Source organism: Meles meles, chromosome 13 (genome assembly GCF_922984935.1).
Source record: "Meles meles chromosome 13, mMelMel3.1 paternal haplotype, whole genome shotgun sequence".
In the NCBI taxonomy this organism is placed as follows: domain Eukaryota; kingdom Metazoa; phylum Chordata; class Mammalia; order Carnivora; family Mustelidae; genus Meles; species Meles meles.
The window spans coordinates 30227551-30241390 of NC_060078.1; the positions used below are offsets into that span (position 1 = coordinate 30227551).

The 13840-nt window shown below is 39.3% G+C and overlaps 1 protein-coding gene across 2 annotated transcripts in view; it reads left to right on the forward strand.

Moving 5' to 3' along the window:
* Nucleotides 1–1599: 1599 nt before the first annotated feature.
* The window catches only part of VPS26A (VPS26, retromer complex component A), a 30182-nt gene continuing 17941 nt past the window's right edge, over nucleotides 1600–13840 (forward strand). Inside the window, exons 1-2 of one of the 2 annotated variants that reach the window (XM_046027665.1) lie at nucleotides 1600–1702; nucleotides 8584–8733. In XM_046027665.1, coding sequence (XP_045883621.1) covers nucleotides 1700–1702; nucleotides 8584–8733 — 153 coding nt within the window. In that variant the 5' untranslated portion in view covers nucleotides 1600–1699. The other variant, XM_046027666.1, reaches the window with a different exon arrangement.

Here is a 13840-nt window from a genome sequence, read left to right on the forward strand (position 1 = left end):
ACTAACGTTTTTAAGTTTGATTCAGTTCCATTCGTCTATCTTTGCTTTTGTTGCCGGTGCTATGTCTGTCATTTTTGTTGAAATTATTGTCAAGTCCAAAGAAGATTTTCCCCTACGTTTTCTCCTACCAGTTTTACAGCTTTAGGTCTTAAACCCACTTTGAGTGAATTTTTGTATACAGTGTAAGATAAGGGTCCAACTCCATTCTTTTGCGAGTGGATATCCAGTTTTCCCAACATCATTTGTTAAACTGTCCTTTCCCATTGATTTGTCATGGCACCTTTGTTGAAGATAATGTAAATAGCCACATGAGGACTTTTACTGTTTTTTTTTTTTTTAAATTATTTTAGAGAAGTTTTAAGTTCACAGCAAAGCTGAGTGGGAAGTACAGTTCCCATATACTCCCTGCTCCCCTCCACATGCTAGTATGATTTTTATTTCCTGATGTGAACTTACACTGCTGATTTAAAAACTTTTTAAATACATGCATTTAAAGCCACAGATTTCCCTATAAATACTTCAGCTGTATCGCATAAATTCTATTATAATTTTCTTTTTGTTCAAACTATTTTTAAGTTTCCACTGCCTTCTTTGACATAGAGGTTTAGAATTATGTTGCTTGGTTACCATATATTTGCGGATTTTCTCTTTTTGTCATCTCTAGTTGAATTTTAGTGTGGTTAGAGACCATGCTCTAATTTCAAGCCTTTTACAATTTTATACTTCCTTTATGGCCCTGCCTCACAAACTTGATTTTGTTTTGTTATGATGGGATACTGATGGTGCGTTCAGATGATCATTTTTCTGCTTGGGTCACGTATACACTGCGGTGTTTAAAAAACTAAAACAGCAACCCATTCATCCCGAGGGCCTGCCTCTAGGCTTAGACCACAGTGTCGGGATGCGGTCAAGCCAAAGTACTGGTTAGCAGCACCATCTGCTTTACGAAGCCCCCCACCCCACTCACGTACTGGCAGGGCAGCACAGCTTAGGTGGCTAGGTCGCAAGCTATCCGTGTACTTTACAAAGCAACAGATGTACCACTCTCAAGTTTTTCCCACTGGCCGGCTCTTCAGGGTATGCTACAAAGCTAACAAGTTCTCAAAACCCAGCAGCTTGGGAGAGGGAGCTGGGTAGAGTTCCAGAAAGATGAAAGAAGAATGCCTCCTCCGTGGATTAAGAGAACTTGTACCTTGCGAGGCCTAAGGAAGCAGCGCCTCGGGTGAAAGCTCCCCTAACCCACCCGATTAGAGCGCGTGGCAGAACAATCCCCCCTTCCTTCTCCCTTTTCAATTACTCAAAACTTCCAAAGGAAGGGGAACTGGGCGTAGCAAAGGAGCCCGTCAGCGAACCGCCCCCCACGTGACCGAAGAGCGAGCGAGGACGCCCAGAGGAGCCTGAGTCCACTCAGGCCCCTCCCACTTTACGGCATCTCGGTGGCCCCGCCCCCCAGCCCCAGGGTGGAGCACGAGGCCCCGCCTCCAAACTGCCGCTGTTCAAGGGCCAGGCTGGCCAGTGGGGCGGGGCAAGAGGCCGGGAGGGGACAGGAGCAGGGGGAGGAGAGGAGAGGAAGGGAGGGGTCACGTGCGGCCAGCGGCTCGAGGTCACGTGACGGGCGCTTGGGCGGAGGGAATCTGGACGGGGAGTTCTCCTGAGGGAAGGGGAGTGAAGTGGTGGGGACGCGGCGGCGGCGCTGACAATGGTGAGTGCGCGGCGGGCCGCGCGCTCTACTCTGGCTCTTGCCTCAGAGCGCGCGGCGGGACGGCCAACGGCGGGCTCCGTGTCGCGGGTGGGGCGGAGGGCAACGGCTGGGGGCGGACAGCGAGCAGGGTGGGGAGCCGGGTTAGGCCTGTCTGGTCGCCGCGGGATCGAGGAAGGGCGGGCGGCGGCGCCGCCTCTTCCCGGTCTCGCAGAGGCCCGAGCACCTGCGGGCGGCGGCGCACTCTCCTGGCCATGTCGGAGGCTCTGCCCGCCTTCCTTGACCGGCTGTGGGGGCCCTGGCTGAGTCCTCGGTCCCCGCCTGTGCGGGGGCTCAGCGCCGCCTCCCCTTCCAAGGTAGCCAAGTCCCTCCGCTCCTTCCGGACAGCCTCGCTTCCCTTCAGGTGGAGTGACCCGGCAGTCCCCCAGTTCCGGGCTGGGGTGAGGAGGAGGGACTGGGGTCACTCATCCAGTGGTCACGAGGTTGATAAACTCCGGGGTTTTGTTTTGTTTTTATCTCGATGTGGTGACATTCGGCGATATCTTGACCCTAGTTCAGCCTTGATGTTGACACTTGTAGAATGGGAGGGAGAAAGAAAAGGACACTGAAGTGGGGACGTTTTTAATTCAGAAGACTGGTTTTGTGCCTGCTAGTTTAAGCTCTGGCGGTCATTTCCTTCCCCAAGCCATTTTCTGGAAACTTAATGCTTTGGGATGTTGAAAGGGCCTAGGGAGCAGAGGAGGGAGGAAAGTCAAGAGTACTCTCACCAGTTAGTGGGAAGCTCAGACGTGGGCACGATGCGTTTAACTGTGTGTCTTGGCCATCTCCTCTAGATTGGGTCTCATTTGGCTCACTTCGGGTATTCATTTCATTTAGCAAGCATATATTGAGGGCCTACTGTGTGCTCGCCTGATATTATCAGCTTTCCCAGAACTCACCGGTTCAGTAAACTGCTTGAGACTTTTGGCTGAAGACGAAGCTAGGTTTATTAATTAAAAAAAAAAAAAGTTGTTTTGAATAAGTGCATTTTAAACTCAAGTTGTGTTGATTTGATTAAAATCAGAAGAGTGAAGACAGGCATATTCATTCTTAAACTTGGGGCCTTTTTTTTCACGCAGCAGATAATTATTTAGGCGTACCCAAGGGCCACTAGCAAAAGTGAAACAGCCCTTGCTCTCTTGTAGCTTACAGTCTAGAGGGAGGTAAACCTCTGTTTGTGTAATTATTTGCTTAACGTGGAAATAACAGTTGTGATAAATTTAACAAGGAAGTATTTGGAGACCTTGCCTATTCAGGGAGTTAGGAAGTGTTCTTTCATTGAATATACTTTGCCAAGAAGACTTAAAAGTCTTTTGCTTATTTTAAAAATTATTACTTTTAATAAGCTTTTGAATTAGTTTAAGAGTAATTTATTTGCAACTTACTGGTCAAACGTAAACTAACTTGTAAAGCTTTAGAACACTGAACAGGGCATAAATGTAATCTGTGCATGAAAATTTGCTGTTTCATTGCTTGTGTAAATTTTGAGAGTCTCCCTTTCCACTCACCTTGAGTTGCACTTCTTTACATCACTTGGAAGGAGTGAAGTTTCTTCAGTGAGTGCTAGAAAGTTTGTTGGCTTTTAACATATCCACATGCAATTTTGCTGGATGGTAATGCTCAGTACGGGTTTATGAATTATATGAAAAATCTTAAATTAACCTAAAGGTGATAGGAGGGTTAGGCCACAAGTAGAAAACTGTAAAAACAATGGTATAATCTTTTTAATAGTCATATATATTGCAGTCTAGTTATTTAAAGGCTACCTGAGTTTTGACTTATATATACTTGTCTAATACTGTCCTGAAAATCTCATATTCTGAATGCTCACTTGAAGATATCTTTGCTAGAACTGAGTAGTCTTTCACTTTAAAATGTGTCATCTGTAATTTCAGCAAAAGTCTCTGTTAATGTATTCTCACCTTCTTTACAGTTTTCATTCCCTTACTACTGTTGGAGTCTTCACCATCCTGCCAATTATGTATTTTGTTTCCTCTTCACATATCAGGAGAATTATTATAATTTGTGAGGAATTTTAAAACTTAATTTCATGAATTTTCCTTTGAAATGACAGAAGATGCACATCTTGAAATAAAAACTTTAAAAGCAAGACTTTGGGTAGAGAAATATTTCCCTTTCAGCTTCTTTTAGAAGGAAAACAGAAAGTACAAGCTTTTTTTCTCAAGTTTTTTTTTTCTCTTTGTTGCCTGCTTGTTAAATGTAAGACATCAACAGTTTTCTGGAGGCTTTCAGTAAGACTCTTTCATTTTTGATGTGTCCTAGTGTGGAAAACTGGATGTTAACCTGGTGCTAAAATTTCCGTTAACATTGTTAAGGTACTATAGCTTTTTACTCAGCCTATTATGTATGTGCTGTAACTAGGCTTTTAAAAAATACCTTCTGCTCTCTCCCCATATTAGTGTTTTGACTGTGTTAAAAAGTAAGTCTGCTTTTTAAATTTTTAGTTACGAAATACTCTTCTGCATACAGAAAGTAATAGAAGATACCACATAGCTTTCTCAGATTTTTAATGCCTAGGAATTTTTCATTTTTATCTTTGGTATCAAAATAAGACTGTTTAATTATAATTATGTTATTGGTTAATTGTGAAGTTTCATAAGACTTCAATCTTTTTTTTTTTTTTAAAGATTTTATTTATTTATTTGACAGAGATAGATCACAAGTAGGCAGAGAGGCAGGCAGAGAGAGAGGAGGGGAAGCAGGCTCCCTGCTGAGCAGAGATCCTGATGTGGGGCTGGATCCCAGGACCCTGGGATCATGACCTGAGCCGAAAGCAGAGGCTTTAACCCACTGAGCCACCCACGCGCCCCAAGACTTCAATCTTTTTTACACCACTTTATTTAGTGGAAATTTTAATTTCATTATTTTTTATTAATTGATCTTTTATTTATTTTTTTTTTAAAGATTTTATTTATTTATTTGACAGAGAGAGATCACAAGTAGACAGGTAGGCAGAGAGAGAGAGAGAGAGAGGGAAGCAGGCTCGCTGCTGAGCAGAGAGCCCGATGCGGGACTCGATCCCAGGACCCTGAGATCATGACCTGAGCCGAAGGCAGCGGCTTAACCCACTGAGCCACCCAGGCGCCCCTGATTAATTGATCTTTTAATACCAGCTTTCAAATCCCAAGTTCAGCTCTATGTGTTAAGTATCCATATGTGGAAAAAGTTACCATAATTCTTTTTATCCGTAAAATAATTTTTATAGTTTTCAAATCTCATTTTTCCCAGAAGCAGCTCTGGGATGTATTAAGGGGAATAGGAAAATTAAATTTTATTTTTCCGCTGCGATTTTATATCTTAAATGAGGCTGTTGTTTTCTACCCTTCCAGAATTGCTCTTCCCATAGCAGCTTGCCCCCACTCTGGCTGGCTCTGTAGTTTGCACGTAGTAGAGAATTAGTAAATATCAGCAGCCTGATTTTGAGCTGCTGTACATTCTCATATCTGTAGCCCTTAGGAAAAAATAACACCTTTTAAGCAAGTTTTGAGTATAAAACTTGGAGTATGAAAGCTAACTGGAAAGGGGCATTGCCTGTGACCTGTCATTGATGTTTTTCATTCTAAGTTCAGAATACTTTCCTGATTAAAATTAATTTTTTGGTTAAAATTGACTTTGTTATTTGTAAAGTTGCCAGGAAAGATTAAAACATTGTTGAAAGGAAAAAAATGCTGTTTGTGTCTTTGTAGTATGTCAGAAGTATAAATCTGCCAATTCTTTGAGTTGATTTCTTGAAATTATAATCTTTTTGTTTATATAAGATTAATAATACCAAAAAAGCAAGCTCAGAATTTAGGAAAGGATTGTCTCCTTTGATCATAGTATTGCCCTGGACCTGCAGAGTTTTAAGAGGATCATTAGTTTGCTTGCTGTTACTCTGCCACCTGAGGACAGAACTGAGGCTTGAGGAAACTTCCTTGCTCTAGACATAGCTACTGCACCAAAGCTAACTTCTTTTGGGGGAGCTCCCATCTTTCCAGATATTCTGGATTTAACTCATTTCTTTTGTGTATCCATTTATTTTTTATTATCAGGAGAGTATGTATTTTATTCAAAATTAACACTCAGTAGGTATTTGAATGCTTTCTACTAAATGCCACACACTACTCCTAGCTACTGTGTCTTCAGTGGTGAGCAAAGGATATAGTGTCTGTCCTCCTGGAGTTCAGTCAGGGATTCAGGTATTGAATAAGCGCACACTATAACAGATGATGAAGTAATAAAACTACATGGTGTTGTGAGGCCTAAATTTGGAGACTCTAGTTTCAATTTAGGAATGTATGGGAGGCCTGTTTATGGAAATGAGTCAGACTGAGATTCAGAGACGAGTTAGGTAGGTTAAGGATACTTGGTCTAGGACAAGAAGGAACCTGGCAGATTTGATTAACTTGAATAATTTGAGGCTGGTGTGACTGGAGAGATGATAGACCAGATATGTGCAGGCCATGTTAGGGAATACTGTGTGTGTATGCGTGCGCGCGCACGCACTTGTGCACCCACGTGTGCACATATTTAAAATAACATTTCATTGAAGTACAGACGAGTGCACAAATAAGTGTATAGAAGAATAAGTGCAACAAGTGATCAAACCTGTGTGTGAAGTGCTCAGATAGAAGCAAACAGTGTAATTAGCACCCCCAGAAACTCCCTCTACGCTCTCTTCTAACCACTTCCTGACTCCTGATGCTGTAGTGTGCGCTAAATGTTTTTGACTTTTTAATAAATGTAATTCTATAGTATGTGTGAAAGTTATTATTGTGTATAGTTGTGTCTCATCTCTTTGCCTACTGTATGAATATAGAATAAAATTTATGTATCCATTCTCTTGTTGATGGATATTTGGATTGTTTCCTATTTGGAGCTTTAGAACCAAGGTATTATTAACATTCTTATATTTGTTTCCTGGTTCATGTATGTAAGAGTTTCTCTTTAGGGTATATATCTAAGGGTGTGTTTGCCGGGTCGTGAGATATGTGTATCTTTAGCTTTACCAGGTAATACCAATAATTTTCTTTCTTTCTTTTTTTTAAAGATTTTGTTTATTTATTTGACAGAGATCACAAGTAGGCAGAGAGGCAGGCAGAGAGAGGGGGGGGGAGGCAGGCTCCCTGCTGAGCAGGGACTGTGAGATCATGACCTGAGCCGAAGACAGAGGCTTTAACCCACTGAGCCACCCAGGTGCCCCAAATGCCAACTATTTTCTAAAGTAGTTCCAATTTATACTCTTAACAACCCCACTGAAGACTTTTAAACAGAAAATGATGAGGTTTATGTTTTTAAGAGATTACTGTGTTTGTGCAGGGCAGACTAAGAAGGGATGTAGGATGATAAGGATAGAGGACTGTTGGCGTAAATTAAAAAAAAAAAAAAAAAAAAAAAGACTAGGGGCACCTGGGTGGCTCAGTGGGTTAAGCCTCTGCCTTCCTCTCAGGTCATGGTCTTAGGGTCCTAGGATCGAGCCCCGAATGGGGTGCTCTGCTCAGCAGGGAGCCTGCTTCCCCCACCCCCTGCCTACTTGTGATCTCTGTCAAATAAATAAATAAATAAATCTTTAAAAAAAAAAAAAGACTAGAATACCAGCTTTCTTTAGTAACAAAAATGATCCACAACTGTATCTGATATTGGAATTACTAATGGAGTCCATATTATTATCAACTAATGTGTTTTGGCATTCATAAGCAGTTGATTTTTGTCCTTTATATTTCTTTATATTCAGGATTTCCATAACAAGGCTTACACATTTTCTTTGGAAAAATTCACAGAAATTTAGTCTCCTCCATTAGAGCCAGTTTTATTTCAAGGGTTTTTACAATGTAACACATCCTGGTCAGACCTTTATAGCAGTACGTTTTATACTAAATAGTACATTGTAATAATTCATTTGGATTTGTATGAGTACTGCATAATTTGGATTGTATGAGTGCTGCATATGAAATAACAGCATAGAAGTATAACTAAAGGTAACTTTTCAAGTCCAGATGTTAAGAATTAATTTTTTTTAGATTTCTGGTATAGTAGTAATTGATTATTTATAGTGGTTACCTGTGGAAATGATTGAAATTATAGCATGTTTAAATTTTAGTTTTCTTTTTTTTTTTAAAGATTTTTATTTATTTATTTGACAGAGAGAGATCACAAGTAGGCAGAGAGGCAGGCAGAGAGAGTGAGAGGGAAGCAGGCTCCCTGCCGAGCAGAGAGCCCGATGCGGGACTCGATCCCAGGACCCTGAGATCATGACCTGAGCCGAAGGCAGCGGCTTAAACCACTGAGCCACCCAAGCGCCCTAAATTTTAGTTTTCTTTTAAAAAAAAAAAAATTTTAGTTTTCTTTTTGTCTTTTAAAAAACTGTGGTAAAAGGCACCTGGGTGGCTCAGTTGGTTGAGCGACTGCCTTCGGCTCAGGTCATGATCCCGGACTTCCAGGATGGAGTACTGCATCGGGCTCCCAGCTTCTTGGGGAGTCTGCTTCTCCCTCTGACCTTCTCCTCTCTCATGCTCTTTCTCACTCATTCTCTCTCAAATAAATAAAACCTTAAAAAAAATTTTTAAAAATTGTGGTAAAAAACATGCAATATAAATTTGTTCTCCTAACATATTTTAATGTACAGTACAGTATTAGCTGTATATACATTGTTATACTAAATTTGTTTAGTTTTGAGGTCGAATTTGATGTAAGTTCTTACTTCCATGTTGTATTTACAGATTCGCAGTCTGTTTCACTGTAGGTAAGAGATATTTAGATTTGTATTATAAAATGTAGTGACTGACAAAACATAATTATGAGCATTTTCCTTTTATATTTCCTTTTATTTTCCTTTTTTATTTCAGAGTTTTCTTGGAGGTTTTTTTGGACCCATTTGTGAGATTGATGTTGTCCTTAATGATGGGGAGACCAGGAAAATGGCCGAAATGAAAACTGAAGATGGCAAAGTAGAAAAACACTATCTTTTCTATGACGGAGAATCCGTTTCAGGAAAGGTAAATCTTTTGTTTGTGAGAAGTACCTAGATATAAGATATTAGAATTAGTCATCAAAGTTGTCTGTACTGTTTCTAAATTTGAATGATTTTGTTAGAGGTGGAAAGTTTTTTTTTTAAGATTTTATTTATTTATTTGACAGAGATCACAAGTAGGCGGAGAGGCAGGCAGAGCGAGAGGGAGAAACAGGCTCCCCGCTGAGCAAAGATCCCAATATAGGGCTTGATCCCAGGACCCTGAGATCATGACCTGAGCTGAAGGCAGAGGCTTAACCCACTGAGCCACTCAGGTGCCCCAAGGTGGAAAGCTTTTTTAGAAGGTCAGCTAAAATCCTTGATTCATTAGCGCATTTACAGGAAAAAGTCTTAAACTGGAGGGGTTACAGGAGCAGAGTCTAAAATTGGAAGCAGAATTTTGTGTTTGTGACTATGCATTTGTTTTGCTTCACTTTCTCCAAAGGGGCTGTGATCCACTCGAAGTTTATTTCTCCTTTTACATTAAGTTGAGTTACAGAGATTGGGGATAACATTTAAAGGTTAAATTTTTCTTTAAATGTTTCTTTCTCATTCTTTGCAGCTTATCTCTCTGTACTGCCACCCTTGTTGTCTGTTGATCTCTGTAGAGGACTTAATGTACATTTGTAATGTATCTGTGTAGGATCAGGTGCATCTGTGATCTCTTCTGTAAGGTTTCACTTTTCCCCCTTTTCCTTATCAAGTGATGCATAAAAGTAGTCTTACGCCTTAGCAAATATGATTAATACTCGTTAATCATAATTTTTTTAAGTAGGCTCCAAGCCAAATGTAGGGCTTAAACTCAGACCCTAACTGAGATTAAGAGTCCAATGCTCTAAGCATGCTTGGGTGGCTCAGTGGTTTGGGTATTTGACTCTTGATCCCAGCTCAGGTCTTGAGCTAGAGGTGGTGAGTTCGAGTCCAGCATTGGGCTAGGTGTAGAGTCCACTTTAAAAAAAAAAAAAAAGTCACGTGCTCTACTGACTGAGCCATCCAGTCACCCATTTTTGTTTGTTTTTAAGTCTAGTAGGGAATAATCATTGTCTGGTTTAAAGTGATCTTATGTCATCTGGGTTTGTTAGGAGTTCATGGCTAATGTTTATAGGACAAATAAAGGAAGATGGGAAAATAAGGGGAATGAAAGCTTCTTCAGTGTGATTTATAGAAAGTAGTGTACCTTCAGGTTACATTTTTGAAATTGCTAGACATCATATGTAGTAGTCCTAATCAATAACTGTAGATTGCATTTTAAAAAATAATCTGTTGCTCAGAAGATACTATATCTGGAGTCTGATTATTTACTGACCTGAGATGTTTATCATTTTTAACCTTTTATTGTAAAATAAAACAGATATTGAAAACCACAAAACAGGGGCGCCTGGGTGGCTCAGTGGGTTAGAGCCTCTGCCTTCGGCTCAGGTCACGGTCTCAGGGTCCTGGGATAGAGCCCCACATCAGGCTCTCTGCTCAGCGGGGAGCCTGCTTCCCTTCCTCTCTCTCTCTGCCTGCCTCTCTGCCTACTTGTGATCTCTGTCAAATAAATAAAATCTTAAAAAAAAAAACTTAAAAAAAAAGAAAACCACAAAACAAATAAATAATCATAAGGCATGTTTTCTTGTAATTACCATTCAAGTCCAGAAGAACTTTGCCAGCTACCCAAACATAGCCTCTTCCTCTCAAAAGAAACCACTATGCTGCTTTTTATAATATAGTTCCTTGTGTCCCTTAAAAAGATAGATAACACTTTTAAAATCTCTTTTAATCTCAGATTCCCTCTTCATGCCTTTCTTTTCTTATACTTTGAAGAACCGGGGACACTCGAACTATAGAGTTCTCTGTGATTGCATACTCATGATAGAGTTGTTGCCTGTAAATTGGTAGATGGATCTAGAAGCTTGATCTGAGTCAAGTTCAATTCTTTTGGCAAGAGTATATGTGGTGGTGTGCTTTTTTTTAATGGGGAGTACATGATGTTTGGTTTTCTCTTTTTTTACAAGTGTTGTAACTGCTGTTAATATTGATTGATTCCTGGCATACTTTTAGAATAGGTTATTAAATAGGTGACTTATGAGTGCTCTGATAAGAAAGCTTTAAAGAAAGAGAAGAAAACAAGCATTGGTTACCTGTGACCCAGCATGTTCACTAAGAACAAGTCTAGGCTTTCTGAAATATCTGAGTATAATAAAAAGATCATTGGCTTAGAGTTGGAAGATCTAGTCTTGACTCTACCACTGTGTTGGTAGGTAACATTGGGCAATCATTTAACTTTCTGGATCTCCCATTAAAATTAAGAAAGTTGGACTGAATAATTGGTTTCTAAACTTGGTTTTGCATTATAGTGTCTCTGCATAACAATTCCTCATACCTTAGATATAATTTTGAAGTTCTGAGAGTCTGACATCCCAACCAAAGCAAGAATAAAATCCTTTTATGATATTCTTGACATGTGAATTTCTGTCTGCATGCTTTTTTCCCCCAGATCTTTTTTTTTCTCAAGAATTATTTTTTAGAGCAGTTTTAGGTTTATAACAAAATTGAGAGGGAAGTACGGGTATTTCCTATATGCTTACTGCCCCTACACATGCATAGCATCTCCCATTATTGATGTCACTCGCCAGAATGGCACAATTTTTACCAAGGATGATCCTACATTGACACATCATAATCACCCAGTCCATAGTTTACCTGAGAGTTCACTCTTGGTGGTGTTATTCTGTGAGTTTAGACAAATGTATAATGACATATGTCCATCATTATAATATTGTATGGAGTATTTTCATTGCCCTAAAAGTCCTCTTTGTTCTGCCTATTCATCTCTCCTGTCTCGCCTGCCAAACCACTGACCTTTATATCGTTTCCGTAGTTTTGCTTTTTGCAGAATGTCATGTAGTTGGAATCATACAGTATCTAGCCTCTTCGTACTGTCTTCTTTCACTTAGTAATACACGTTTAAGGTTCCTCTGTGTCTTCACAGCTTTATAGCTGTCTATTATCAGGATGTACCATAGTTTTATTTATCTATTCACCTACTGAACAATACCTTGCTTGCTTCCAAGCTTTGGCAGTTATGAATGAAGCTCATATAAACATCTGTATGCAGGTTTTTGTATAGGCATAAGTTTTCAACCCTTTGGATGAATACCCAGGAGTGTGCTTGCTGGATTATATGGTAAGCCTATCTTTAGTGCTATAAGACACTGCCAAACTGTCTTCCATTGTAGTGCTACTGTTTTTCATTCCTTGAATGAGAGTTCCTGTTGCTCCACATCCTTGCCAGCGTTTGGTGTTGTCAGTGTTCTGGATTTGGTCCCATTTTAATAGGTGTGTAGTTGGTAATATGATGTTGAACATCTTTTCTATGTCTCTTTGCCAAGTGTCTGCTTTAGTGAGGTGCTTGTTCAGATCATCTGCCTACTTTTTAATTGGATTGTTTGTTTTCTTGTTGAAGTTTTAAGAGTTCTGTATGTTTCGGGTAACAGTCCTTTCCCAGATCTATCTTCTGCAAATATTTTTTCTCAGTCTATGGCTTTTCTCCTCATGGTCTCACTCTCTTGGTTGTTACATGGTATTAATTGTGATTTCCCTGACATCCGTTGAAGTTGACCAACCTTTCATAGACTTACTGGCCATTTGTTATCTTTTATGAAGTGCCTATTCTAGTTTTTAGGGAGTGAGGAGAGCTTGATTTTCTACGCAGTTGACTTTTTTTCTTATTGATAAGTAATATTTTTGTGTGTGTGTTCTTGTTAAGAGGCTTTTATGCTTCTCGGTGTAGGGTCTTTTGTATATGTGTTGTAAATATTTTCTCTCAGTTTCTGGTGTGACTTTACATTATCTTATTGGTGTCTTTTGATAAATAGTTCTTAACTTTAATAGGTGATAAATTTATGTTTCCTTTTTGTTGGTGTGTTTTGTATCCTATTTAAGAAATCTTTGCCTACCTTATGGGCATGAAGATATTCTCCTGTTATCTTTCTCCTACAATTTTTTTTTTTTAGATTTTATTTATTTTTTTGACAGAGATCACAAGTAGGCAGAGAAGCAGGCAGAGAGAGGAGGAAGCAGGCTCTCTGTGGAGCAGAGAGCCTGATGTGGGGCTTGATCCCAGGACCCTGGGATCATGACCTGAGCCACAGGCAGACATTTAACCAACTGACCCACCCAGGTGCCCTGTTTTGAAGCATTTTTTAAGACATGTGGGACTATGTATATTATTACAAGATAAATAGAGAAATTCTTGAAAGGTACTTACTCAGATTTTTTTTTAATCCTTAGGTAGAATATTTACTGCTTGGTTCATGTTCAAGTGACAGTTCTTCTTTAAGGCTAGAACAGTTGGAGTGTATCCTAAATTTTTTATGCTTTAAGAATGTATTTGAGCTAGGTATCCTCTTTTTGAAATACAGCTTGTATCACTTTTTACCTTCTGAATAATTTTGAGAGAGTCTTACTAGATTGCCTGATTAATTATTAATATTAATAATTAATAATATTAATATTAATTATTGAGGCACAATAATTGTGAAAAATTTGGTAGTAATGTGGGTATATTTCTGGTGGGTTCATAAGTTATAATTCTTAAGACTCTTTTAGATTGGTCAGTGATAAGTAAATTGTCTTAAAGTGGAGTTGCCAGTGCCATGTCACCTATAATGAACTCTGTATTCCTTATTACAAAAGTGAACAATGACGTATGTTTATTCTGAGATTGTAGGGCTTTGTAGTTTAATTCTTTAAACAAAGAATATTATCTCAGTATCTTTCATCAACATGAATATGGACCACATTCTTCTGGCAGCAGTGGGAAATGAATTTTGGATAACCACACTATTCAGCGACAGTAAAGTGCAGATATCTCAGTAATTTACTATAAATGATGCTATAAATGGTGTGTAGTACATTGATGGGTGTTTGTCTTAAATACAATGTAGATGAATTTTACTTGTTACATAGTTCCTGAAGACAGCATTATTGGAGACATCTACAGAATATTAGCTACTGAAGATGCTGAAGAATGAGCTTTGAGATTGGCTTGTTAGAACAGTAAATATGTTTTATATAGTTTCCCTATGTTTTGTTTTCATGGCCTTTTT